At 43.0% G+C, this 25342-nt stretch overlaps 1 protein-coding gene across 3 annotated transcripts in view; it reads left to right on the forward strand.

The window, feature by feature from the left end:
• Positions 1–25342, forward strand: part of PIGO (phosphatidylinositol glycan anchor biosynthesis class O) — a 547687-nt gene that overhangs the window by 239878 nt on the left and 282467 nt on the right. For all 3 annotated transcript variants that reach the window (XM_044077361.1, XM_044077374.1, XR_006365544.1), the window contains exon 4: positions 6536–6695. In XM_044077361.1, the coding sequence (XP_043933296.1) occupies positions 6536–6695 (160 nt within the window). The remainder of the gene's footprint in view (positions 1–6535; positions 6696–25342) is intronic.

Genomic DNA, 25342 nt, shown 5'->3' on the forward strand with positions numbered 1-25342 from the left:
GAAACTGGGAGGGGGAGGGTGGTTTGTAACATGCTACCAGTTGTATAGCAGTTTTGCCTATGGTTAGTTGCACCTGTATGGTCTCTGTTGCTTCATGTGTTGCTACTAACCTGGAGGTGTGGGTGTCCTTTATGAATATGGACACCCTCCTTTGTGGTTCGGCCCGGGTTTTGGGGCCGAAAAGCATGATATGAGGTATAGCCTGGTAGTGCTGGGGTGCTCTCAGGAGCCTTGAACCAGGTTTCAGTTACTGCACAGACGTCGATGTTCTCCATGCTGAGGAGTGCATCAAGTGCCTGCATCTTGAGATTTAGACTTCTGGCGTTGAGCAGCATTACCCTTAGTTTTTTTCCATTTTCGTTTTCTAAGGAGGTGGGTTTGTCTTTTGAGCCTTGCCTAAAAAAGGCATTATGGGGGTGGCAAGAGCCTTAGCCAATATCTGGAAGCCCAGTGGTGACAGGTTGATTTTCATTCCCACTTGCCACCAGACTGCTTCTGCTAAACTAAGCAGAGAGGTTGTCTTAGACTTCCTTTCCTCATGTTTTAAAACTTTCACTTTGCTTGCATCTCATGAGATCAATGTATATGTATGCAGTCCCATAACTGCAGATCTGTGTATGTAGTCAATTTTGATTAGGCCCATACTACCATCAGAGCAAGGAATACATCATCTTGGTATACACTGATTTTTATATATCATTTTATAAGTCTGGTGCATTTTTCTTATTCTTCTGTCCAACTGGGTCCAGTACCTTTTGAGGCCAGTCATTTGCACCAAAACTGTTAAGTTATAACAGGAAGAATAAATTGGTGTATAGCTTGGACTGTATTTCTAGATGTCAGGGCTGTTTTCAGTATTAGGTTCAGTATACTGAAGTATTCCTTACTGAGTTTTATTCGCATTTGTTCATGTTTTATTGCCAGTCCATCAATTCCCAAATACTCCTTCCTGATCAACTTATTTTATATCTTTTTCTTGTCATAGATCTTGGTTCTGCAACTTTCCTGTTTTAAATCTTGCTTTCTCACATTTATCAAGAGCAGGTCATTCTTCATTTGAGAAAGTTTTAACCACTTGCAGTTGTGCTTTCAACTCGTCATCTGATGAACTATACAATTTTAAGTCACCCACAAAAAGTAGATGATAAATCTTTGAGCAAGTTTGTTTTCTGTGAGCAAAATTGTAACCAAGACACAATCTGCTAATTAAACAGCTTTATGAGTTAAGGGCAAGCTAAAACAATAGCGGTGACAAGGAATCAACCTTGAATATCCCCGTTTGAATTTTTGTCCCTAGGATAATAATATGCTCTGTGTCATCATTTAAAGTGGTTTGCCATTGCTGCATGGCTTTGGTCACTGTAATGTAATTGATCAGTACAGAATGTATCTTATACATCTGTAAGCGATTCATTATCCATGAATATGGGAAGATAACAAATGCTTTTTTGTAATCTTTCCATCGCATACTTAGATTCTTCCCCTTTTTACATTTCTCCATTATGTCTTTATTTAGCAACCAATGATCCTTTGTTCCATATGACTTTTTTTTGTTACCCCCTTTATTCTACTGCCATGGTTGAGTTTTCTTATAAATGACTATAAACTCTATTGGCATCAATTCCAGTTTATAGTCTGTTCATCATTGGAAGGCAGGTTACTGGTCTGTATTTTTTAGGATGGCATACAGGTTCACTGTTAAGGAGGAGTATCATTTTTTCCTTTTGTTAACTTGGTTAGTGTCTGTTCGGGAGGCACATATAAGTAGTCCTTACTCAAGGCTAAATCTTCTTGCAAAGATGTTAATACTTGTGGCCAGAAGTTAAGTACTGCATCTGGGCCTGTGGTTTTCTTTTTTTTTTTCCTCATTTTTTTCTGGCCGTTACATCACCTTGACTCCAGTGTAAGACTGTCACTTAAACAGGAATAATATTTCACAATTTCCCTTTAATAGCACAACTGGAACACGCTCTATAATCTGAGACTGGACTGTATACTTCTGTCCACCTTTAATGTGACTCCTTATTACACACTTCAGAGCAATGTGTCCCGGTTTAAGACCTTTGATACACGCACACTTAAGAAAATTTAATCTCCCACATCCAAACACTTCTGGGAAAGTCTGACACAGATTTCCAGCTGTGTCCCTTCCCCAAAATAATACAGTAATGCTGCCACCAGTCGGAGTGTCTTCATGTCCTTCTAAAAGGGTGTCCAGTTATGAAAATTAAATATTCAAACAAATAGTAGCAGATGACCTAAGCAGCCAGGCTTTCGGAGTTACCTGGGAAGTTATCAAGGCAAGTATAAGCGCTCTTAAATCCCTGAAGAAAAACACTGACTGTCCAGCCACAGTCTAAGTTAGTAAAAATATTTAATAATGAGCAAAATGATTAAAAATATAAAACAGTAATTCTCAATAAACAACCAGAACTCAATCACCAGGAAAATGACATCAATACTGTAGGATAGGGATCCAACATTCAGAAAAACTCTAACTGATCTAGCTGATTAGTTATAATTTCCTAACTAAAGTACACTGTCCCTGATCTAAACTAAATTACTACAACAGAGCAAAGGCAGGCTTGCACTTTTTGGTGGGTCCTTTTTGGATATCCACTGCACAGTTCACTGACAACTGACTTCAGCAGGCTCTTTTATAAACTAGCCTGTCATTAGTTCCAGTTCAATTTTCATGTCATGTTTTTTAAATTCAACCTGCAGCTATTTTCTAAAAGTTCCTTCCTGTCTTTCAATTTCTGACAGCAACACATAGCAACTATCAATATTCTAATGACATCTGCTGATCAGCTGAATGAGAGTTTGCCGTTAGAACCTTTCTTCACAAACATGCGCTGTTAGAAATGTAAAAGGACACTCACTGTTCAAGTTTTTTAAAACATTCTTTTCAAACAGATCATAAATCAACACGTAAGAACTTATTTACAATATCATAGCTAGTCATGCTGGCTTACAATACACAGGTCAGTCTGAAATTTTGTACAAAATCTCAACCAGACATGCTAGCACAAATAACAGTGTCTAATTTCTTCACAGATGCTTCCATGATCACATTTGATTTCTTCCCTTCCTTTCCATTATTGCTGCATGTTTTTGTGGCAAGACTTTTATCTGTTATTAATTTAGCTGCACAGTAATGGATTCTATTTACTTCATTTATACAACATGGATTTTTGTTAATTGTCTTGATTACTGTGTTCATCTGTATTATCAGACTTCCAATATTTTGGGTCTTATTTTTTTCTGTAGTCCATTTTTTGTTGATGTTTATGTTTGTCCATCTCTATTAAATCAAGCGACTGTTCCATTAGCTCTTTTTTTCTAAGCTGAGGGCACGTTCTTTGCTGTCTCTTTTGGAATTCTCAGGAAAGGTCAAGACCACATTCCTGTGACATATTCTCTTCAGTTGTATCCTGTGTCATCTGTTGCTCTTTCATATGGGAACTCATTGCCCATCACTCCACAGCATTGACTGCATCAGAGTTTCCACTGTTTCTTGCGCCTTTCCTTGCAACTCCAACTGAAAATTTGTACTGGTTTTCTGCTGAAGGCTCCAGAGAATCTTCATGTGGCAAGTGATCATATATTTCCTGTTCCCCTTGTTTTTCCCTAATTGGGAGACTCATTGTTCCATTATGCTGTGACATTACCTGAGCTGAATCCTCTACACTAAATCCTTCCCTTCACAAGTAATCCATAAAACTTCAGTTTCATTTTTTTTAATTTCTCCATTACTCAACCTCTTTTCTACTTCCCTTTTGTTTTCTTTCTTTTTTTTTGTATTGTGAAATGTTCCATATCCAGATGGCTTTGCCTGTATTTCTCTTCAAATATCTTTGGTGCTGCTTTTTTGTATTAATTAGTTTTGCTTTCTCCTTTGCATAAATATTGCACCATATCAAATGCATTTTTCTTTCCCATGTTCATATTTCTTCTTCATATGTCTCTCATTCTACCTGTTTCTCCTTAATTTGGTGACTCATTGTTCTATCATGCTGTGACATAACCTGTGTTAGACTTTCTACACTAAATCATCCACTTCGCAGGTATTCCATAACTTCTACTTTACTAATCTTATGTTCTACATTATTCCCCTTGTGATCTTATTTTTTGTATTGTGAAATTTTCCATGTCTGGATGCCTTGGGCTGTATTTCTCTTCAAATGTCTTTGGAACTGCTTTTTTGTATTGATTAGTTTGGCTTTCTCCTTTGTATAAATATTGCACCATATCACATCTCTTTTTCTTTTCCAGGTCTATAATTCTTTTTTATATCTTTCAAAAATCTCTAGGTTTTATTCTTTATATTTTCACACTTCCTCTGTCACTTCTTTTTCCAAGCGGCTCAAAGTTTCTTTATCTATGTAATTTTTTTTCATGGATCTGTTATATTAATAATCAGAAATTTGCATTTGAAGCTTTTGACAGTTTTCTTGTGCAAGTATTTTTTCTTTCCACTAATTTCTGTCTTAATCTTTTTGAATATCTTCTGTCTGGAAAATCTGGGCTTCCTGCATAATAATAACATTACATAATTTTTTTCCTTTTTCTCAATAATCTGGTCTATAATCTTAATGGCTCTTTTTTAGCCCATCAATTTTTGTGTGCTTTTTGTGGACTTCTACTTCCTTCTACAACAGCAAGATCATCTTAACCCCATAGTAGGAATGTTTCTGTGTTTTAAGGATTCTACACTGTCATTTTTTACAATCCTGGTACCAGTGTGCCTACCAGGATTGGGTACTTTTTTATCCTGGGACATGTGCACTCAGCGAGCTATTTCATTTTTTTAACCTATCTCTCTGACATGTACTATATAAAATGCAGTCTATATATCAATGTCATCTTGGTGAGATTTTTTTGAAAACGGGGCCCATCCAGTAGGGATGTCTACATGTAAGGGTAAAGAAAATCGTCAAGATGTGGTTAGAAGTAAATGAACTAAATTGGCTAAATAGCTAAGGTATTCGGAGCACATAAATCTGGATGGAAAAGTAATAGAATTGGATGAAGAACAGTAAGTGTCTGTACTGCAGGTCAGCGATTAATAGCACAGCATAAGCAAAGAAAAAAGGAGAGGGAAGTATACTATGAACAGCCAGCTTTGATAAAAGGTTTTGTAGCATCAGCAACAGAAGTTGTTATTAAAAGGGGATAATCAGTGAGGTGTATAAAATACTGCATAACTGTAACAACCAGTCAAAGGAAAATAAAACACTGCAAAAGGAGAATAAACAGACAATCACAAAGGAGCATTGGGAAGAAATTTGTAGGTTTCTCACATGAGACAAAGTCCAGATGGTTAGGATTTTTACACGAAAGTGCTTGCCTGGATACACTCATACTTGGAATTGACCTCATAGGATTTCCCCCAAGTGGAATATAGATTTTGGAGATGTGAAGCAGAAGAGAGAGGTAATTAGGGGCATGTCTTTTGGGAATGTATGGCACCAATGAACTTTAAAGATTCCTTACAGAGTACTTTAACACAAATTCTTGGGGAAAAATTGTAATAAGTAAGGAGAGGATCTTTTTGAGCTGGAGTTTGAGGTTAGAAATATCAAGGTATAGTAACTCCATATTCAGCTTAATATTGGCAACCTAAAAAGCAATGAGAAGAAAGTGGAAATCAAAGATTAAATCAGCTGGAGAAGAGGTATTAAATACTGTAAAGGAAATAGGTATTAGAGGCAAGATCCTTAAAAGAGAGATGGAGTAAACTGAGTAAAAATAACAGGCATGTGTAGGAACAATTTATACAAAATATTGTTTTAGAGGATGAATGAGGAAAAAGAGTTTAACAGGAATTAAAAAAAAAATAGAGAGATTATGGAGTAAATAAGATGAAAGAATTTAGTTATAATGAAAAATATGGTAACGGGAAGTGTTAAATTTCTGCATTAATGTATGTAAAGTCATGTTGTCAGTTTTAAGTGTGATAAAGTTTTGCTCTATAAAAAAAAAAAAAATCAAAAGGACCGTCAAGGAAAGTCTTTTTGTAAATCAGCGAATACGGTAAGAACATATATAATCTCCTAATAGAAATAGTCACAGATAACAGGAAATCTCAGGATTTCCATTGCAAGCGAATGGCGAGACAGGACCACAAAAATATTTTGCTCTTCCAGTGTAAGCTTATATGGTTAGTCATCTTGTGGTCCATGTGATTGCTTGCCTGGTATTGTTATTATGTTCCTGTGTTTAAATATGCCAGTGCTGGAGGAAGAGGCAGTTCAACAATGAAGAAATGAAGAATCATTGTCTATAACGTGGCATTAAGTCAGTGTGGCAGCATTATCACCCCATTTAATAACATGACAGGTCAAAAAAGAGCAAGCTACTTAGATTAATACAAGACATTAGTACTGTGGAGAACACCGAAATGCAATGAAAGCATTGTTTTAAATGGCCTCCTCTTGAAAAATTATTAGATGCTTGTATGTGTGTTGCTGAAAATAAAATCTTGTTTGCTGTGCAAGTGCTTACAGTCAACTAACTTCTATTTTTCCTACAGGTCAGTACTCACTCGATTGCAAAATGACACCCTTTTGGTAGTTCTTGGAGACCATGGGATGACTAATAGTGGTGACCATGGAGGAGATAGTGAAGATGAAGTGAATGCAGCCCTCTTTTTGTATAGCCCACTCCCTCTTTTTGGGTTTGAAGCAAAAGAGGTAGGTGAAAAGTATGAAGCCATGGCAGCTTTCAGCTCCTTTTTTTCCACTTTCATTTGCTTATTCTATTCTGGTTGATGTGCGTGGAGTGTACCTGTGGTCAGAGCACATTTTTTTCCAAACATCTTTGTTAAATTTGCACATATGACAAAGGCAGTCTTACATTTATATAAGTGAAAAACATACAAAATTATATCAATTTAGTTGAAAACAGTTTACATCACCGATACCATTGAAACAACTGTAGTTGTAAACATTATACATCAGTTATAAACCATCCAGTCATTGCTAGATCCCTGATCAGTATCAGCAAGAAACTACGATCCCTCATAAAATTGTTCAAGGCGAGCTTTGAAAGAAAACTTGCCAAGGACTCCAAAGATAACCGCAAGGCATTCTTTAGCTATGTCAAGAATCTAAGTGGCAATGCTCAGATCTGCTCGGAGTTAGTGTAGAATGGCACAAAATACACTGAACCAACCGATATTGCCAACATCCTGGCAGACAGGTTCAGTGAAAACTTCACCCCCTTCTCACCCCCAAAAGGGCCCATAACCATACCAGAAGAATGTAGAGCCCCTGAAATCACAGACACTCAGGTTAATATAGCTCTCTCCAAAGATAAAAACACAGCATCAATGGGACACTGGATGGTGTCCCAGGCTGCGTCCTACACGAGCTCAAAGACGAATTAACCCCTCACCTAAACACACTGTTCAAACTCAGCCTCTCCACAGGCTACGTACCCATAGAGTGGTGTACAGCAACAGTTATTCTGCTCCACAAAGGTGGAGCCACAACAGACCCCAGCAGCTATCGCCCTATAAGCCTGACTAGCTTGGTCTGCAAGGCTATGGAGCGCATCATCATGGAACTCATTAATAGAGACATTGGGAACCTCCAAACACTGGACTCTACCCAGTTCGTCTTTAAGGGCAGATCATGCCTCCTAAACCTGGTGGACTTTTTTGAGTCAGTTACCAAGGCTATAGACGAGGGAAAAGTGGTACACACAGGCTACCAAGACCTTGCAAAGGAGTTCAACACCATTCCCTATTCCCCATTGTGGTATTATAGACAAGCTCACCAGCCTGAACATAAACCCCTATGTCACAAGATGGGTTGCCAATTGGCTCATGGACAGAACCCACATGGTGAGAGTTGCGGGAGCTAGGTCTGACTGTAAACCGGTTACAATTGGCGTTCCCCAGGGCTCAGTCCTAGGACCTCTCCTGTTCGGCATATACTTCTCAGAGGTACAGACAAGCACAGGAGGACTATGGCTGCCAGGTTCGCAAACTAGGGGCTATAATTGACTCACCGGCTGACACAGACATCCTCCAAAAGGATCTCACTGAGACGGATACCTGGTGTCAAATTCATGGCCTCAAGCTAAAATGCCAAAATGTGCATAGTTATTCCCTTTTGAAATAACAAAGAACCCACAAAATACCACATAGGTGGTAGTCCCCTAAATATGGAAAACGTAATAAGGGATCTGGGGACCCAAGTAGATAGTAATCTCTCCTTTGATAATCACATTGCCAAAGTGGTTAGAAAATCCTTCTATGTGGCCCACCTAATCACAAAAGGGTTTGCATCCAGATCAAAAGAGGTCATTGTGCCCCTCTACTCATCACTCATCAGACCCATCATAGAGTACAATGCCCCATTTGGTATGTACCTTACAAGACACCTGCAACAGGTGGAAAGACCATAAAAGTACCTCACCAAGAGGATCACTGGCCTCAAACAGATGCCATATGCAGCTCGACTGAAGAAACTCCAGCTGTACTCAGTTGCATACCGCCTGCTCAGAGGTGATCTCTGCCTGACATATAAGGCCATGTCCAACCCAGAATTGATGGACATGCTCCACCTAAAGAAAACCTTATCCCCTCAAGCCACACGCTCTAGGGATCTAAACCTCACCACAACAATAAATAGGACGTGCTGGAGGGATAGCTTCCTGTCCCAGAGAATTCCCATGCTTTGGAGCAAGATTCCAATCTACATTAGGCAGAGCTCCTAGCTAGCACTCTTCAAGAGAAACCTTGACGAGTGGATGGGAAACAGAACGTTTACCCTGGGGATCACTTCAGTGACTCTGCTGGACAGAGGTACAGGGAACTAATCTAAGGGGGAGGCAAAAGCCAACACATTCTGGCTAGGCTTATAAATGCCTTTGGGCAGATAGCCTAGTACCTACCTATGAACCTATTATATGGCTCATTCAAATCCTGCCTCTTAAACCTTGTTCCTCCTCTGCATATATTGTTCCCACAATTCCCATTTTTTCCTATGTAGTTTGCACCTTCCCTTTTCTAAACATCCCAATTCCAGTTGTTTTATCTCTGTTATTATATTCACTAGTTCTAGTAAAATTGTTCTAGAATTTGATTTCCATTTTCTAGTCATTGCTTTTTTGACAGCCAGCATAATTAGACTCGGCAAGGCTTTACTATGTCTAGGCAATTCTGATTCTGTAGCATAACTCAAAGAAAAAAAAAATGGGTAGAGCACATTTTAAGCAGAGGCCTGTAAACAAAATCTCCACTAAGAACTGCAGTTTTACAAAATATGAAGTGTATGTTAAATGCGATGAAGGTTATCTAATTGTTCTAATTAAAAAATGATAATGCTGCTTACTCAGTCATAGTCAGAAGAGCTACTTGAATTTTAGAGGGCATGTGGTAATAAATATGTTTGCCTTTCCTGACTGCCAATCCACAGTTCCGAGATATAGATGTTCACAGTGGTTTCCTTATAAAAAGCAAACCAAGTAAGATGATGATATAGACAGGATGCAGACTGACTTCATGATTGGATAGGTATTCAAAAATTCACCCTAGGCTTAATCAGCCAAGCCGTCCTCAAGAGACTGGACACAGTTTAAGGGTAGGTACTAATAAGGGGTGAATGGTCCTGTTTGCTTTGGATTTCCTATGATCCTATGAACCAACTTCTTTTCTTTGTGTTTTTGTGAAATTTGTGCCATTAAGCACCTTTCAACTTGTGTGCATTAAAAATCATAGCACTGGCTTTTAAAATCATAGGAAAAAGTCAAAAAGACGATCACTTTATTTTTTTTCAGACTTGTTCTTGAGGTGGTAAATTCAAAATAATTGTTGATAACTGAATTAAGTCTATACAAACATTATTTGACAATGTGTGTAATCTTAAACAGTCTAACTTTATGAAGCAGTGAAGCAAATCAAATCTATGGAAGAGCATGGCTAAATCAGAAGACAAAATTCATATGTAGCACCATGCCTAATTCATAGCAGATGAGAGGTGTGAAGGACGGGGTGATAGGGAAGAGGGGAGGAACAAGGTATTCCAGACTCGAGCCATACCTTAGTCAACATGTAAATTGGTTCTCCTGTCAAAATAAAATAATTTGTAAAAATGGGAAAAAATAAAAAGTGCCTGTTTATTAATTTATTTGTCTATTTATTTATTGGCCTTTGTTGCCTAAAGTAGAATTTGGTCTTTGTCCATGATAGGCAAAGACCAGGAAGCCAGGGACAAATTCTTTGCAACTCATATCATGCTCCCTTTTAAACACTTATTCTCTTCTTAACCTAAACCACATATCTAGTGTGCCAGATTTCCACTTGGTAGAGGCTCAGAGAAGGGACTATCAAGTTCCATCACAAAAACCTATTCCTCTGTACATGGTGTTGAGATTCATTGGTACATGACACCTAAAGCAGCTTGAGACTTCAATGTTTCATTACCAAAAAAGACCTCAAGCCTTGGTACTCTTCGTTACTTTGATAGATTAAAAGCATTTTCCATCCACCTAGTGTCATAAAGGCTGCTGGGGGTGATCTTTGCTTAGCCATCTGTGCTTTGAATTACCCAGCCCACTTTGGACTCCTTCGCCTAAAAAGTGGTAAAAAAAAACAACTGATGTTATGTAGTCCAATCTCGCCTACATTCTTACCCGTGGTTCGGAGCCGAATGTCGGCTCCGACTCGGCCATACTTTTTAGCTCAAAGTCTTTCTATTGGCTTGGCTAAGATGGTATCCCATGCTGCACTGCTCTCTATCCCCAGATCTCGTTTGCCGCTCGTGTAGCTCAGATGTGGTCTCGCTCTTGGCTGCGGCTAAGTACCCTTTTCTTATATCAGAGAAGTTTTTTGCAAAAAAAGCTATTTTAATAGCTATTTTGTGTGTTCTTGACTGTATTGTGGAAAAGTTGTGTTTTCTTTTATAGCGTATTCTGTGGTATCCCACTAGCTGTTTCCAATGAACTAGGCCCATTTCAGTTAGAGGACCTAGTCTGTCCCCTTGCTTTCCTTGTGTGCTAAATCCTTCCCGTGGACTAAAACCGTTTAAATTAGAGGAATTAGTCCTCCCCCCTGTATTTGTGTCTAAGGATTGTTTGAGTTAGAGGTCTTTGTGGTGTTCTGTTTGTTGTTTGGCTTGATCCCGCGCTTGTGGCTGTTTGACCGTTGCTCTATTTTGAGTTAGTTACTTGCTGTTTGTGGTAACTATGTCCAAAGATACTAAGGAGCATAAGCACTCAGGCTTCCAGAAGTGCTCCAAGTGCAGTTATAAGATGTCCATCACTGATGGACACTCTGTGTGTACTGTCTGGGAGCGATTCATCTCCAGGAATCGTGTAGTTTTTGTCATGCCTTTAGCCCGCATGTTCTTCAGGAAAGGAAGAACAAATTGATTTTGAAGGGACTTCTGAAACCCTCCTTTTAGGAGGGTCTGGAGAGTGCTTCCAGCTCTAAGGAAAAATCTTCCAAGGCAAAAAAGCAATCCCTGTCTCCATCACTATCCCCGGAGCCACCAGAGAAAATAGCAAAATCTTCATTGACATCCTCGGCTCCATTGTCCTTGCGGCCGCAGGAAGTGTCACTGGTTATGGAACCTGCTTCGGCTCCAATTTTCATGGAGCCTGTTCGGAGCCGGTCGCCTAGCATTAGGCCGGTATCTCCTCCTCGCAGGTCTCCTTCAGAGAGGAGGTCTTGATCTCCTTCCCTAGCCTCCAAATCTTCCAGGACCTTATCGTATGTGGACGTCGATAGAGTGGTGGGGAGACTTCTTCAGTCACCGGTACTGGCTAAATTGTTCTCGGCTCTGACCCAGTCAGCTCCGGAGCCGGTCCCTCAACCTACATCGATACTTCCTCCTCCAAGCACATCTCAGCTTTCAGAGCCAGAGTGCTCGGCTCCGTGTGATGTCCCTAGGTCGGTTCCGACAGCCCCTCCTGGCCTATCGGTTCCAACGTCAGCTCCGGCCCCGTCAGTGCCGTCCACGGGGTTCAGGACTCAGGATTCATTGGTTGGACCCGAGGGAGAGGCTTCGGGACACCTCTCGGCTCCTAGTCTCCCTCTCGGTGCTTCGGCGCGGGGAAGCCTGACTCCTGTCTCAGCTTCGGAGGCTGGTCATTCTTCAGATCCAGGAGGACCAGCCTTCGAGGCCATGCAGAGCGCGCTGGCCATGTCATCAGCGGCATCATACGGGTCGGTCACTCTGTCCCCTACAACACCGGTACAAGTCTCTGATCACCATCTATCTCTGGACAGCGGAGCCCCAAGGCCTCAGGGTACCCCCACGAGTGGTCCCCATATTTCTGAGGGCCCCTCAGAGTTTTTGCCTGAGGAGCCACCCAGAAAGAAAATGTGCAAGAGGAAGCACATAGAGTCCCAGGATGAGTCTCTCACGTCAGACACCGACCTCGAGGAATCGATGGGGTCCCCTAAGTCATCCTCTGAGGATGTTTCTTTTTCTGACATCCTAGAGATTTTGAAGCAAAGAGGTGACTGGCCATCCAAAGCCCCCTCCAAAGAGGAGTCTGTCTTCCTGAAGGCCTTTGGTGCTTAGCCCTCCGCCTCCTGGGTATCTCCACCCTTCGACGAGCTTCTGGATTTGGTTTGTCGAAGGATGTGGGAAACCCCTGACTCTGTGGAACCAGTCCCCAGGAGACCCAATAAATTTTTGTTTGCCCCTCCTGATAAGGAATTTCTATCCAAGGGAGTCCCTGTGGATGCCATGGTTGTGGCAGCTGCCACCCAGAGGGAATTAGCTGAGACTTCTTCCACCGTCCATCCCCTTAACAAAGTCTAGGATTATGGACCGGTACGGAAAGCGTACGTTTTCTTCAGCGACCTTTACCTTGCGGTCACTGAATTACTTATCACACTTTACACGGCTCCAGAGAGATCTCCTAAAGGAGCTTGGAGATACTCTCATGGGTAACGTTTCTGAGGCGGTGGCCCAGAAGGTCAACACTCAAATGCCTACCCTCAATTTTATTGCAAACTCCTCCATGAGGCTGATCTCCTATGCAGCCGAGGGAGCAAGTAGGGCAGCAAGTTCAGGAGTTGCTCTTAGGAGGCAGGCCTGGATGCGCCTTTGTCATTTCGCGGAGACCTTCAAGTCTTCATTCACCGATGCCCCGTTTGATGGTTCCTCTTTGTTCGGAACCAAGGTGAAAGACACTCTCACTAGGTGCGAGCAAGAGGGAAAAACTCTGTCTGCCGTAGGAGTCTGTTTTTCCCTTCCCTCTAGGCCTTATCCCAAGGCCCAGAGGGGTGGAACAATGTGGTTCAAGAAATCAGTTTTTTTCCCGGTGCACAAGGTGAGCCCCCCTCCAGAGGCAGGGGAGGGGGTGGTTATTCAGGAAGACGCCGCCCTAGGGGCAGAGGAGGCCCTCGCAACTCGGGAAACCGCAATTCCTTTTGTGGTTCTCCCTACCACTGCTCCTGATGGGAGGCCTGATGGTGCATTTCCGGAGCCATTCGGGGGTCGAATCTCATTATACCCGGAGGCCTGGCAAGATATCACCCAGGACCAATGGGTTCTACAAATAATTTCCGGAGGATATGTCATTCCCGTCTCGTCAAATCCCTCTCCAGTCAAGAAAATCCTGGATGTTCCACCCAGTCAAAGGGAATTATGCAGCTTCAGAAGTTTGAAAGCTGCTAGAAAAAGGAGCCATCCAACATGTCCCCTCAGACCAGATCGGATTAGGGACTTACTCCAGATTCTTTTTGGTGCCAAAAAGGACAGGGGACCCGAGGCCCATTTTGGATCTCAGCCGATTGAACACCCATGTGCAAAAGTCCAATTTCTGAATGGTCACATTGCAGTCTATTCTCCCATTGTTGGGAAAAGAAGTGTGGATGTGCTCCATCGACCTCAAGAGTGCTTACTACCACATAAAGATGGACAGGGCATCCAGAAGTGACCTACGCTTCCGGCTGGGAGCCAGTCACTTTCAATTTCAAGCCCTGCCCTTTAGTCTCACCACAGCCCCCAGGGTGTTTACCAAATGCATGGCAGTGGTGACTGCTCACTTGAGACGTCAGGGATTCCAAGTGTTTCCATACCTGGATGACTGGCTCCTTACTGCCACCACCAGGCATCTACTACTTCAGACCAGAGATGCTACTATCAACCTATGTCAGCAGTTGGGCATCACCTTGAACTGGGAAAAATCTGCCTTGTTGCTCTCGCAGCGTGTCACTTTTATAGGCGCCGAATTAGACACCGTCCTCATGTGGGCGTTTCTACCACAGGAAAGAATCAGAGTCCTACAACAACAGGTTTACGCCTTGCTCCCTCTGAGAAGAGTGAAGGCAAGATGGGTCCTCCAATTGTTGGGGACAATGGCTGCTACGATTATGTTAGTCCCTCTGGCAAGGTTACATATGAGGCTCCTTCAGTGGCTACTCTTCGCCCAGTGGTCTCTTCAACGTCTTCCACTTTCTCACCCTATTTTACTCACAGACAGGTGCAAGCAGGATCTCAGTTGGTGGCTTCACACCGACAACCTCAGTGCGGGAAAGCCCTTCGTTCCTTCGCCCTCAGTTGCCACAGTGACCATGGATGCCTCCCAGATGGGGTGGGGGGGGGGGCATTATCTAGGCAGGACAGTCCAAGGCACGTGGCAAGAGCATGAGATGCATCTGCATATCAATGTCCTGGAGATGAGAGCAGTGCTACTAGCGTTGCAAGCACTTCAGAGTTTTCTTCCTCTTGGGACTATTGCAATCGACTCAGACAATATGTCATTGGTGTGGTATCTGAACAAACAAGGAGGAACCAAGTCATATCCTCTTTACAGAGAGGCCATGCGAGTGTGGCAGTGGGCAGTGTCTTCCCAACGTTTTCTGGTAGCAACGCACATTCCGGGGGTCCAGTGTGATCGCAGACAGGCTAAGCAGAGCTATTCTGATGCCTCACGAGTGGTCCCTGAACTGTCAAGTTGCAGAGCAGATCTTCCGCAGGTGGGGTCAGCCTTGCTGCGACCTTTTTGCCAGCCCCCTCAATGCCAAATACAGCAGCTACTTCACCCTTATCCCCCCCTCAGGGGGAGTTACCCAGGGATGCTCTAGTCCACGATTGGCCCTCCGGTCTACTATATGCCTTCCCTCCGGTTCCCTTGCTGTCAAAGGTTATTCAGAAAGCGCAATCCTTGGGAAGCAAAATGATTCTGATTGCCCCACACTGGCCTCGTCAAATTTGGTTCCCCTTTCTCCATCCCTATCTCATGGACGCTCTTTGGATTCTGGACCCACAACCAGACTTACTGACTCACATGTCAGGGCAGCTCCATCCCTCTCTTCAGACCCTCCGGTTGACAGCCTGGCTGCTCCACTTCCGTCATTAATTAGGCTTCACCAATTTTTGCTGGAGGTGGTTCATATTCTATCTTCCTCTCATAAGCCTTCGACCAGGAAGATTTATTATCAATCTGGGCACATGCCAAAAAGATTGACCCTTATACAGCTCCAATTTCGTCTGTTTTGGAGTTCCTGTCTATGCTTTTTGACCAGGGTTCAGCGGCCGCAACCATTAAAGTCCAGTTGGCAGCGATTTCTACCTTTCATGTCGCAGACAAACCTAGCCTAATGGCACATAGACTCTGGAAGGCTTTCCTGAAGGGCAATTTGTTGCTTCGTTCTCCGGTCTCGGAACCTGTTATGCCTTGGGACTTAAACTTTGTTCTACAGGGTCTTACTTCACCCCCCTTTGAGCCTGCAGCCACTTGTGATTTAAAATTCTTAACTTGGAAGACTGTCTTTTTGGTAGCCATCACATCAGCCAGACGCATTTCGGAGCTTCAAGCTTTATCAATCAAACCCCCTTATTTGATTTTTCATAAGGACAGGGTTTCTCTCAGACCGAATCCCTCCTTTCTTCCCAAAGTAGCGTCAGTTAGTAACCTTAACCAATCTCTTGAATTGCCAATGTTTTTTCCTCAGTTCTCAAACAAGGCAGAATTCAAATTTCATCATTTGGATGTGCACAGACAATTACGTTTTTATTTGCACAGAACGAAAGACTTCAGAAAATCTAATCAGTTGTTTCATTTTCGGAAAACAGAATTGGGTCTCCTGTTTCCAAAGTCACATTATTCAGGTGGATTTCCAGTTGTATTTCTTTCATTTATACTTCAGGGGGAAGAGATTTACCGTTCCGGGTGAAGGCTCACTCTACCCGGTCTGTATCTACATCTACAGCTTTTCAGGCCAGGATGTCTATGGATGATATTTGTGCTGCGGCTACATGGGCATCTCCTCACACCTTTATTGCTCACTACAAATTGGATTTGGTATCCAGAGGCAGATCTTCCTTTGGTTCCACAGTGCTCAGGAGTACTTTCCACTGAGCCTCCCAGGATTTAGGTGCTGGGGACGCAGTCCCACAGGTAAGAATGTAGCCGAGATTGGACTACATAACATAAAGAAGTTATGTACTCACCATAACGTTCGATGTATGTAGTCCATCTCGCCTCACATTCTTACTTACCCCCACTCCTTCCCTCGTCCTGGAGGATCTGGAGGTTAGGCCTGGTTTCAGAGTCCCCTTCATTCTTGGTTTGTTTTTCCTTTCCTTAGGGGTTATTATGCATGGAGAATGAGTGCTGGTGCTCGCAGCAAACTAGATCTGGGGATAGAGAGCAGTGCAGCATGGGATACCATCTTAGCCCAGCCAATAGAAAGACTTCGAGCTAAAAAGTATGGCCGAGTCGGAGCCGACATTCAGCTCCGAACCCACGGGTAAGAATGTGAGGCGAGATGGACTACATGCATCGAAAGTTATGGTGCATTCAAAACTTCTTGTTCTACGCACTTAAACTCATGCTACATCAACATCAAAAGGAATGATGGGTACCTAACATAATGGAGTCCTCATATGTTGAATAGGCTGCCCTTATGTTTATCAAACAGAGTACTTTCTTAGTAACCTTTAAAACCAAATCAGATGACTGGATTGGTGATCACAAATTTTCACCTGAGGTCATCATCATAATCAGTCCCCTTTTCCCCATTTCTGTATGGAATTGGAGTGTTGTCACTTGTTGCAAAAATCTCTCAATTCAGTGCCACTCCCCTACTTTCTTTGACAGTTGAGCCTGACTGTTACTGGTCTTTTCTCACATGATCATCCATCTCTTGGCTGGATGTCTTCATCTTTTATTAACATCTTTCTGTTTCTTCCATATCTTCTTTACCAGTTCATGTCAGCCACAGTGGCTGAGAGAGAGATAAAGCATCAACTATGATGCAGGTGATCTTCATTTGATTAGCAGCTCCAGCATCTGAGGCGCTAGTGGGGAAAAGGTGGATATTCCCATCTTAGAGGAAGGAGGGAAGGTATAGACTTGAAACATGTTGTTGCCTTTAGATTTACTTAGTGGAGAGTGGGAGAAACTGCTGTGAAGTGCTGCCTGAGGGTCAGTGAGGATTTCTGCTGACATCAGTCCCTGGCAGAAATGAGGGGCTGTCCTGCACGGATTCCAACTGCACATCCCAGCCTTTGGGGATGTTACTGAACTCACACAGAGGCAGGGAAAGAAAAAAGAAAGAAAAGCACTCCCTAGCAGCAGTGTGAAACTGGCTTTTGGGTGTTTAATCTCTTCACTGGTCCCAGATATCTGTTAGGGATTAGCCTGTGGGAGCCTAAGGTTAGTTTGGCAGACCTGGCAGATGAGGAGAGGAACTCGAATCAGTTGATGGTCAGCAGTGGGGTGTCAGAACAAATCTTTGTCAAATCATCATCTGCTTTCCTGCACGTGACCAAAACACCATAATCTGTTCTCCCTGAAATTTTCTACATCTGGGGCTACTTTGGCTTCTGATCTGATATCCTAATTTATGTGTTTGTTCCACAGTATGCATCCTATCTGTCTCAGGCACTTAATTTCCATCACCTCAGGTTTCCTCCGCTGCTTTGTCTTTACTCCCCAAGTTTCTATGCCACTAGTCACAACCTTTATTTTATACACTTTACTCTTCAACTTCTTTGACATTTTTTTCTGTAGTGTACTATCTCTGACGCTTTTTGCCAGTTGGTTGTAGCACCTCTGATTCTAGGTTCGTTGAGCCCCCCATTTGTTGCCTAAACTACTATCTTTTCTGTACTCCATTTCATCCCATGTGCCTTCAGTTTTGGATTTCAGTCCCCTATCTTTTGCTGCAGTTACTGTTCAGAATTTGCTTGTAGTGCCACAATGTCTGCATACAGCAGATTTGTTAATCTGTCCCTTCTGACCTATGTTGTAACATAGTCCATCATTAGTATTGTGATTATGTGAGGTAGTGCCAACTGTGTCAGAAGAAGTAAGGCAGTGGATGTGTAACATTTGCTAGCATAGCTAGCTGGAGTTTTGTAAGGAATTATATGTCATTTGTATATCAAGCAGATTTGTATAGATGCTTGTACTGAAAAATGTGTTTGTAAAGCTGCTTGTGTTAAAAATGTATCAACAGTGGGTCTTGTTGGATAGAAAAGAAATACACCTGTATGCCATACTGTATTGTAACTGTTGAAATTAATATATTGTAACAAAGGGTACTGGAAGAGAAGGTTAATCTCAGTCCATCTATATAAAAAATAGTCTTTAATTAAATTACCTAGTTTAGGCAATAAAGATTGTATCTTACAGATGTTCATCGTGTTTCACTGTTGCATTCCTAACAAATGGGTTATCCAGCTCCCGGTAGCCCTCAGTTGGCCAGAATACCAAAGGTAAGTAAAAATTATGTTGGTTGCCGACGGTTGTAAAGGACGTCAGTGCGTCCGATACAAAAGGAGGCAGCCGACATCACTTCCTCAGTCTTCCTTGCCATGGAGCCCGAAACAGAAGCTTTTCATGCACGGGTGCCAGTCGGCAGTTTACCTTTATTGAATTCCAACTATGAAGTGTTGAAGTCTACTGCAGCTAAGTACCTTGTTGGGAATCCTTTTTTCTTGCCTTAACAAATGTCAGAAAAAGTTAATAATTGCCTTACCTGTGGAAAGCAGATTCCCCATAGAGATTTTCATTCCTATTGCATTATCTGTTTAGGCCTTGATCACGACATTCCCAGTTGTAATTTTTGTGCCTCCTTTAATCCGCGTACTATCCGTCGTTGGGCTAAGATTTTGGCTAAGCATTTCGGAGTTTGGCCAAAGTTTGTGGTTATGGCGTCCGCCAGTCTTCAGGCTTCGGATATTCCGAAAAAGCGTAAGGACAAGGACCATGACATGCCTCATTAAACTAAGTCCTCGGATGAGGCTAAGTTGGTCGTCATTCAGGCAGGAGCCAGTAAGACGCTTTTGCAGTCCACAGATGTACAACCGCAGGCCTTGGTTGAGGCCGAGTCCCTTAGGCCTTCGGCCTCTGGTTTGTCTTCCGACCTTTTGCCGGTCGCCTGTTCTGCTGGAGCCAATACCGCTAAGCCAACAACAGGGTCCAAGGCCTCCGGTTTGCGATCTGACAACAAACTTCTTCCTTCTACTCCTGCTGCTTCTTCGGCGGTTGCCAGGCTTCCAGAGTCCTTCAGGCTTGCAGGTAAGACTTCCATCCGTAAGCCTGTGAAAAGGCAGGATTTAGTTCCTTCTAGTTCACCTCAATCCCAGATGGTTAAAATGGCTAATGATTTGTTAACTCTTATCAGGGGTTCTCAGCTTCACCCTCCTAAAAGGAGTAGGGAGGTTTCTCGTGAAGTTTTGTCCTGTTCAGGATCTGTTTCTTCCAGCATTTCTGCTGGTGAAAAAGAATTTTCTCAGGGTTTTCCTCCCTATGAGGATTCAGATGCAGAGGAGTCCATTCCTTCGGCTTCTCCTCCAGAGGATTTCTCTTTTGGTGACACTTTAAATACCCTCAGGGAACATTTTAAATGGGGAAGCCAGGATTATCCACAATCTAAGAAACGGATTAGGGAGTTTCTTGATTTACCTCAGCATAAGCCTCTTGCTATTCCCCCTGTGTTGGAAGTTGTTGATGATGTTTTTCTGGAAAATTTCTTGTCTCCAAATTCGGTTCCCCCTGCTCCCAGGAAACCTGACAGGTACTACAGAGTTCCTGATTCTCATTTATTTCTTTTCAGGAACCCGTTGGCGGATCCAGAGGTTATTTCTCAGGGCCATAAAGGGGTTAAGGCCACTGTTACCAGGAATCCTGTTCCTTCGGACAGAGAATCTAGGAACTTAGATAGGTGGGGCAAGAAAGTTTATACCTCTGCCACCCTAGCCATTAGGGCTACCAATTGTCTTTTTCGTATGCTGAAATACCAACAGCACACCTTGGAGGCTATTAAGTCTAAGATGTACCTCTTTTGGCAGAGGGTAAAGACATGCAGGATTTGTTGAATCCAGCCACTCTGGTAAATAAGCATTCTTTGCATTGTGGTTTTGACATCCTTGAGGCCTCCAGTAGGGCTATGGCTACTGGATCTTTTATTAGAAGGCACGCTTCCAGAACCAGTCAAGGCTAAGCTTTTTGGATGTATCTTTGCATAAAGATAATCTTTTTGGAAGCAAAGCTGAGGAGGTGCTTAAGAAGATGGAGGATAAGGCCAAATCCATGCAAACTGTTAAAGATTTTCTGCAAGTTCAACCCCCTCGTTTTAGCAGGAATTACCCTTCCACGAGTTGGACCTTTCCTGATACCAGCAGATAGAACCGTTCCAGGTGTAGGGGTTACAAATCTTCTAGGGAGCAGACAGCTACCCCTCAAAGGTCTAGGCGGTGGCAGGCTTCCACTTCTAAGGCGGGAAGCTCCAAGCCTGCATCTCAGTCTAAGCACTCTCAATGACCTTTTACAACTTCTGCCTGTTCTTGCTTGCTTGGGGAGTCCTTTAGGGAGAAGGTTGGCCCTTTTTTCAGATGCCTGAGCCTCTATCACAAACGACAAATGGGTGCTCGGAACGGTGTCTCTGGGGTACAAGTTTTCTTTCCGCACCTTTCCAGCTCCCAAGGGATTCCCAGACGCTCCTCCAAACCAAAAGGCAGAAATAGAAAAGCAAAATTTGTCTTTGTTTCATCTGAGAGCAATAGAACCAGTCCCTGTTCCGCAGGTAGGCCAGGGCTTTTATTCCAGGCTTTTCCTAGTTCCAAAAAAAAGAAAGCACCTGGCGTCCTATCCTAGATCTTTTCATTCTGAACTCTTTTCTAGTGATTCCAAAGTTCAAAATGCTTACTCTGCATCAGTTGCTACCAATGCTAGAAAAGGATTCCTGGCTGGTAACCTTGGATCTCAAAGAGGCTTATCTGCACATCCCTATCAGAGAAAGTTGCAGGCAGTATCTTCATTTCAGAGTGGCAAGCAACATTATCAATTCTCTGTGCTGCCCTTTGGCTTATCTACTGCTCCTAGAGTCTTCATGAAGTGCCTGGCCCCAGTCATTGCTTTTTGCAGGCAGAAAAAAATTCAGATTTACTCATACTTGGACGACTGTCTGATTCAAGCAAGTTCTCAGGAGCAGCTATTAAAGGATCTGGAATTCGTAAAGACTCTTCTCTCTTCCCTGGGTTACACTCTCAACGAGGAAAAGTCAAAAATGGTACCATCCAAGGAGAAAACATTCCTGGGAGCAAGTCTGAACACAGCCACCCAGATGATATATCTCACCCAGGAGAAGCAGACAGCTCTTTCAGTTTACTTCAAGGACTTGGCAAGCCTGTTCTAGCTCCCTGCAAGGACATACCTGCAAGCTCTGGGATTCATGGCATCTTGTATTGTCACGGTTCCATATGCAAGACTGCATATGAGGAAATTGCAATAGCACCTCAAGAACATTTGGTGTCAACACGCACAGGACCTGGATATGATGATCCCTCTGCTTCCATCTCTGCAGGCGGAGTTTCTGTGGTGGGCAATAGCCTGTCTACAAAACAAGGGCATGCCTTTTCGGACACCTCCTGCCACTCAAGTTCTGACTACAGACGCATTGGATTATGCCTGGGGAGCACACCTGGATGGCAGATGCATAAAGGGATGGTGGAATGCCCAGCAGATGCACCTACACATAAATCTAAAAGAGTTGATTGCAGTTCAACAAGCCTTATTAGCCTTCAAGCACCTTCTTTCTCCAGGGACCTTACTTGTCAGAACAGACAATACCACAGTCATGTGATACATCAACAAGCAGGGAGGGACTCACTCTTATCCCCTGTGCAGACAAAGCATGAATCTTTGGTCCATGGCAGCATCCCTGAACCTGCATCTCCTAGCTCAATTCCTTCCAGGAAGGCTCAATGTTTTGGCAGACCAGTTGAGCAGGCGAACCCTGGATCCTCACGAGTGGCAGCTGAACAAGACTGTTTTCACAGCAGGGCTTGGAGAGTGGAAGCTCTGTCCTTCCTTTGGACATTGCTATCAGTTTACGCCTTCCCTCCTCTTCTACCCAGAGTGTTGCTGAAGATCAGGGACGAATGACCAAGGACTATTCTCATAGCTCCGGACTGGCCCAGACATCATTGGTATCTGCTGCTTCGCAGTCTCTCCCAATTCCCTCCTTGGCATCTTCCTCTGAAGCCAGATCTTTTCTTTCAGGAAGGGGGAATTATTCTGCATCCTCATCTTCACTCCCTTCACTTGGCAGCATGGCTCATAGTTTGACTCCTTCCTTATCTTCTTCCCCTTCCTAGCAGATGGTTGATGTGCTGAGGGAGGCCAGGAGGCCTAGCACTAGGAAGTCCTATGCTGGCAAATGGGAAAGTTTTCCTCATTGGATGCAGGCGAGAGGGGATTCCTCTTCTCATCCTACCCTTCCTCTGATCTTGGAATACCTGGCTGAATTGCTTCAGGGTAGTCTTTCCTTTTCTTCTATCAAGCTCCATGCTTCAGCCATTTCTGCTCATTGTTCTTTTGAACAATCCATTTTCTCTCATCCCTTGATTAAAATGTTTCTCAGAGATGCTTTTAACTTAAAACCTCCCAGAAGGGCACCTACTCCAGCATGTGATCTTAATTTTGTTCTAGAGAAGCTCACTCTTCCTCCTTTTGAGTCCGCTGCCTCTGCAGATTTAAAGTTTCTTTCTTGGAAGACTGCTTTCCTTTTGGCTATAACTTCAGCAAGGAGGGTTTCAGAGCTGCAGGCTTTGATGGCTGTGGAGCCTTTTATTATTTTCCATCCAGACAGGGTCTCTTTGAGAACCAACCCCTCCTTTATGCCTAAGGTGATTTCTAGCTTGACTCTTAATCAGTCCATACACCTTCCTACCTTCTTTCCTAATCCTTGAAATAAAGGTGAAAGGATCCTGCATTCTCTTGATGTGCACAGACAGCTCAGGTTTTACCTGGACAGGACTGAAGACCTTCGGAAATCAGCTCAGTTATTGGTCCGTTTTGCCCCTAGAGCTCAGGACAAGGCTATTTCTAAGCAAACCATTTCCAAATGGATTGCACATTGCATCAACTTTTGTTATTCTTTTCATGGCAAGGTTCCTCCTCAAGGGGTTAGGACCCACTCTACTTGAACAGCTTCCACTTCTGCAGCCTTTTTAAGGGTTGTCCCTACTAAAGATATTTTGGAGGCTGCCACTTGATCTTCTGTTCACACTTTCACAAAACATTATAATTTGCCTCTGTTTTCCAGAACCAGGGCAGGGTTTGCCACTGCTGTGTTGCAGGGCATTATCTCCAACCCTTGGTTCTGTTGGTTCCTACTCCCTTCTCTCTGGGCTTTGGTAATCAACCCATTTGTTAGGACTGCAACAGTGAAACATGATGAACATATAGTACAGTTGTGTACACTTACCATAAATGTAGATGTTCGAGTGCATTCACTGTTGCAGTCCTGGTTTCCCTCCCTCCTTCCTCCTCTCCTATTCTTTTTTCCTGAGGTACAGGCTGAATTGGATTTTATTTGCCAAACTGACTTTTGGCTTAGCCTTTTTTCTGGGGGCTTCTGACTGTTATGGCAAGAAAGACCGAGGAAGTGATGTCGGCTGCCTCCTTATCTATCGGACGCACTGACATCCTTTACAACCGATGGCAAACAACGTCATTTTTACTTACCTTTGGTATTCTGGCCGACTGAGGGCTACCTGGAGCCGGATAACCCATTTGTTAGGACTGCAACAGTGAATACACTTGAACATCTACATTTATGGTAAGTGTACACAACTGTACTTTCTGGCTGCAGCCAGAGACAAAATGTCTGAGAAAACCAGGACTAGGAATCCTACTATATTGTCCTTAGGGGTGAACTAATTGCCACCCTGGAAGGGTGGAAGTTTTCAAAATAGTTTTATAGCTTCCATATGCTATAGCACATCTTAGCAAAGCTCTATGTGTATGTATTATGACACATACATGCTAGATTCTGGTTCATTTTCTAGTAAAATGGGTAGTATGGGAACCAGAAGGCAAATGACCAGGTGTATGTGATGCCGTTCTGTAATCCAGCACTGAAATGATGTTTTAATACTAGATAAGACAGAAGTCTCAGGGCAGTCTGTTTTTGAAACCTGACAAAGAAGGACTGCTCACCCACATCATCTTGCCTTGCTCTAGTAAATGAACTAGGGGACAGTAATTCTTTAGATCAGTCAGGAAAATATAGTGAGATTAGTTAAGTATTTTTTTCTGTATCTGCAAACCATCAACTGAACCAAAAGGTAGCATTCAATATACTTGTATTGTCCAAACGGCGAAGTCCAGAACGCTACAATACGCCAATAACCTCACGAATAAATGATGTGTTCCACAAGACCACTGGCAAAAAAACTGGTAAAGGAGTCATAAAATCTGTTTTATTCCATAAAGTATCTGTGTAAACCTTTCCACGTGTGCTATGTTTAATATTTCCTGTGACTGAAACTCTGGTGGGTATTGTAAATAAATATTTAGTATTTTCATGATTTTTTTTGTTATTAAATATATTTAAACTTTTCATTGTGGCTTGTCTTTTAGAGAATATTTTAACCTTTGAGCGTACTTATAATTATTTGGTGACACTATGGCTGCTCCTGAAGGCCTTGCTGCATTGGTCAAACACTACCATTTGTATTAGTATTAATTTTACTAATTATAATTGGATACCCTGGTAAGAACCTTAGAATAGCTGGCTTTGGAGTGTTCTGGTGGTAGTATCTACCTTATAGTCTGGGCAGGGGAGGCACAGCTGGTAAATCTGTGCCAGCCTTTCTCAGGTGTGTGTGTGTGTGTGTGTGTGTGTGTGTGTGTGTGTGTGTGTGTGTGTGTGTGTGTGTGTGTGTGTGTGTGTGTCAGCTACTTACACAGGGCACTGGTTTCACAGAGAGGGCTGTGGAAGACTTTGCTTGGAACACTCTGCTGAGGACTCAGCTCTACAACTGTAGTCATTGTAGGATCTTATTTAGGGCCTGGTGAGAGAGAGGGAAACCCAGCCCCAGAATGGGAGTGTGTTCTCTATGAGCTCTTAAGG

The sequence above is a fragment of the Protopterus annectens genome, chromosome 1.part1 (assembly GCF_019279795.1).
Source record: "Protopterus annectens isolate FY-2018-M chromosome 1.part1, PAN1.0, whole genome shotgun sequence".
In the NCBI taxonomy this organism is placed as follows: domain Eukaryota; kingdom Metazoa; phylum Chordata; order Ceratodontiformes; family Protopteridae; genus Protopterus; species Protopterus annectens.